The sequence below is a fragment of the Rhinopithecus roxellana genome, chromosome 5 (genome assembly GCF_007565055.1).
Source record: "Rhinopithecus roxellana isolate Shanxi Qingling chromosome 5, ASM756505v1, whole genome shotgun sequence".
Taxonomy (NCBI): domain Eukaryota; kingdom Metazoa; phylum Chordata; class Mammalia; order Primates; family Cercopithecidae; genus Rhinopithecus; species Rhinopithecus roxellana.
This window is the reverse complement of record NC_044553.1, coordinates 2,937,828-2,941,513: the sequence shown is the minus strand read 5'-3', so window position 1 is coordinate 2,941,513 and position 3,686 is coordinate 2,937,828. Positions and strand designations below refer to the sequence as shown.

The following is a 3,686-nucleotide window of genomic DNA, read 5'->3' as shown; positions in this document are numbered from 1 at the left end:
CAGGGCTAGGGAAAGGAGTAGAAATAGAAGATCCCACTGTGGCCCTCCCTTTCCTCTTTCCACCCTCCTAATCTACAACTGTGAAAGGCCTCATGCATGAATGGAGTAGGGTGGCCAACCCTCCCACTTCCTGTGGTATTAAGGGGTGTTGCAGGACCCAGGACTTGAATGTTAAAACTGGTACAGACCCGCACAAACCAGGATTGCTACAGCTTTGGATTAAAGAAAGAAACTTATGTAGACAGGCCCTGACAGCAACACAGCATCTGCTGGTCAGATAATTCTAGGGTTCTGGCAACATTAGACAGGTGGGAGATCAGACAAGTGGAAGTGAGTGTGTCGTGGCACATAAACTCCAGGTGTCTTCCTTTTGCCTCACAAACACCTCCCCCCGAGACGCTATCATAGATTCAGGGCATTTAGTAGTATAAAAAAGATACTAACTTGTATATAAAGTCAAATATTTTAAAGTATGTTCAAGTTATTATGTGTTTTCTGCAGTATTGCAAAGTCTTCCTTTCCGATCTCCTTGCATCCATTGTTTGGGCTTGTTTCAGTCTATTTACCATACCATAACCAGAGTGATAAAACCTATCCAAAGCTCTTTAATGACCTCGCATTAAAGATCAGGATCCCTAACTTGGTAAAATGGGCCCTGTATGATAGCATGACCCCTTTCTCTCTCTCACACACGCGCACACACACATGCACACACACACACTGGGGCTCATGTTATGTAACTCACCCTCTCACTCACAGTCACATTGGCCTGACTTTAAGTTCTTTAAAATGTTCCGTATTTCTGCCTGCTTCAGGCCTTGCATACATCAGACCCCATGTGCCATGGTCACAACATGAAATGTCTTTCTGGATAAAGATTTTCCTGTCCATTCCTCAGTCTAGATCAAGGTCTCATCCCCAGCCTCATCCCACGGTCTCAGGGCTTACTTTGCTTTTCCTTTTTGGCATATTTTACACTTGGTAATATGAAGATATATGAGAAGTATCTAAATCCTCTCCGAGGCTTGTAAGCTTGGGGACAGCAACATAGTGTTAGCTACTTTATCTCAATATTCAGGCATATAGTAAACAGGAACTAGTTGAGAAAAAGGGGAAAGAAGAAAGGAAGGAAGAAAAGTGAAGTGACCAAGCTTTCTTAAAGGTGAGAAAGTTTTCTACATTGGGAGTTTTAATTGTTTTATCCTTAGTATTTTGTAAAAATCCACTCACTTTAAAGGCAGGAGTTATTTTTCTCCCTTAAAAGAAAAAGCATTGACAGAATATATTCACATTGGAGGGATTTTGTTACATGATGTAATGGATTTGTGAAACAACATTAAAAAAAAAAAGAAAGCTAGAAAAATGCAAGTAGGGTTTGTAAACTATTAATTTCTTTTCCTCTCTCTTCTCCTTTCCTACACTCAGATCCTTGTCATAATAGTTTTACAAACTCTGAGAAGAAAAAAAAAAAGATTAAATTTACTCTCAGGAAGGGGCAAAAGATTACTAAAGCACAAACTGTTACTCTTTTATATAGTTTCAGCAGCTTTAACATTTGAAAATGCAAATAGACTTAAGTTAAAAAAAAGTCTAGTTGGTGTTTCAATTTTGTATATATCATTTGATAATAAAATCATTTCTTTAGGCCAAACAAATAAAAAACAAAGTTTCATGTTTATAAAACAACTGCCAAGCTACAGATACAACAGATATCTTCTCTTTATCCCTCTCTCTACTCTTCCTCTCATCTCTTCCTGAGTCTCATCAAAGCACTCATGCCAAGAAACCACTTTATCCAGGGAAGATGGCCACACACTCCAAGAAACAGCAATTGATCTACAAATGCTGACAGTGAGATACAAGCTCTGGAGAATGAACTGGCCAAACTGGAAACAGTATGTTGAAAAACTGGAAAGATTTTTCCTCTCAAATTCTAGGATTTTTTTTTTCTTTTTCTTTAAACAGGGTCTCACTCTGTCACCCAGGCTGGAGTGCAGTGGTGCGATCTCAGCTCACTGCAACTTCTGCCTCCAGGGCTCAGGCGATCCTCCCACCTCAGCCTCCTGAGTAGCTGGGACTACAAGCACTTGCCAGCATGTCTAGCTATTTATTTTTTTTTTTTTTTTTGGTAGAGACGGAGTTTCACTATATTGCCCAGGCTGGTCTTGAACTGAGCTCAAGCGATCCTCCTGCCTGGAAATAACTTATTTTATACTTAAGGCAAAGCTGAAAGCAAGAGCTCCTAGCCCAAGATGGCCAGCAGGAAGGAAGCCGCTGCTGCCTCGTTGGGGCCAGGCCCAATTCCTTGCCTGGCCGCCAGGGAGAGCGGACTCCACAGCTGCCTCTCTGCTCACCTCAATGCGCCAGGTCGCGCAGGCGTGGAGGCTCCAGGCGTCGCTGCGTCTCTAGTTGGGACGTCGCGACAGTTGTCACATCTTCCTCAGGACTCTACAGTTCCCGCGCGGGACGACGGGCAACATATATAAGATGCACGCAGGCGCAGTTCAGGGAGCGCACTTTCACTTGGACTGACTGAAGACGTTCCTGTGTTGCCATGGGCCGCCGTCCAGCTCGTTGTTACCGGTATTGTAAGAACAAGCCGTACCCAAAATCTCGTTTCTGCCGAGGGGTTCCTGATGCCAAGATCCGCATCTTTGACCTGGGTCGAAAGAAGGCAAAAGTGGATGAATTCCCACTCTGTGGCCACATGGTGTCTGATGAATATGAGCAGCTGTCTTCTGAAGCCCTGGAGGCCGCCCGTATTTGCGCCAACAAGTACATGGTGAAAAGTTGTGGCAGAGATGGCTTTCACATGCGAGTGCGGCTCCATCCCTTCCATGTCATCCGCATCAACAAGATGTTGTCCTGTGCTGGGGCTGACAGGCTCCAGACAGGTATGCGAGGTGCCTTTGGAAAACCCCAGGGTACTGTGGCCCGGGTCCACATTGGTCAAGTCATCATGTCCATCCGCACCAAGCTTCAGAACAAGGAGCATGTGATTGAAGCCTTGCGCAGGGCTAAGTTCAAGTTCCCTGGACGCCAGAAGATTCATATATCCAAGAAGTGGGGCTTCACGAAGTTTAATGCTGACGAATTTGAAGACATGGTGGCCAAGAAGCGCCTCATCCCTGACGGTTGCGGAGTCAAGTACGTTCCCAGTCACGGCCCTTTGGACAAGTGGCGGGTTCTGCATTCATGAAGGCTTTGGCAGCACTGTCTCCTTGGGCCATGCCGGTCTGACTTATGCTTGCTAATGAATTCTGTTTACTGACAAAAAATAACTACTTTTAAAATTTTAATATTTTTTAACTATCCAGTGTTTTAGAATATAGACTACTAGATAATTTTTTTTCTATTTATGCCATTTTAATGGCAAATGTTACCTTCCTTCAGTAAAACTATACAATTTATAGAGAAAGCTATTACTGTTTTAATCACTTTAGGAGAGTATAGAACAATATGTTGAAAGTTTTGTTTGTAGTAAAGTCATAAGTTATGCAGCTATCATTTCTTGAATAAAAAATAGATTTGAATGAAAAAATTGATTGTTTATAGAATATAAACTAAACAGTAGCGATGAAAATAATAGTAGGCATTAGTGATATTTCAACCGCAGCCCCTATGGAAGTAATTTATTTCTAAACTTGGTTGCCTTATGTTTTCCTATAAATTTCTGTACATTGTTT

At 42.5% G+C, this 3,686-nt stretch overlaps 1 protein-coding gene across 2 annotated transcripts; it reads left to right on the top strand.

The window, feature by feature from the left end:
* Window positions 1-2,414: 2,414 nt before the first annotated feature.
* On the top strand, window positions 2,415-3,275 carry RPL10L (ribosomal protein L10 like). Of its 2 annotated transcripts, XM_010375835.1 has the most exons (2): window positions 2,555-2,663; window positions 2,745-3,269. In XM_010375835.1, the coding sequence occupies exons 1-2, from the start codon at window positions 2,555-2,557 to the stop codon at window positions 3,197-3,199; spliced, it is 564 nt and encodes a 187-aa protein (XP_010374137.1). In that variant the 3' UTR covers window positions 3,200-3,269. The 2 variants fall into 2 exon arrangements, with proteins under 2 accessions (XP_010374136.1, XP_010374137.1); XM_010375834.1 differs by having other exon boundaries at window positions 2,415-3,275.
* The last annotated feature ends 411 nt before the right edge of the window (window positions 3,276-3,686 follow it).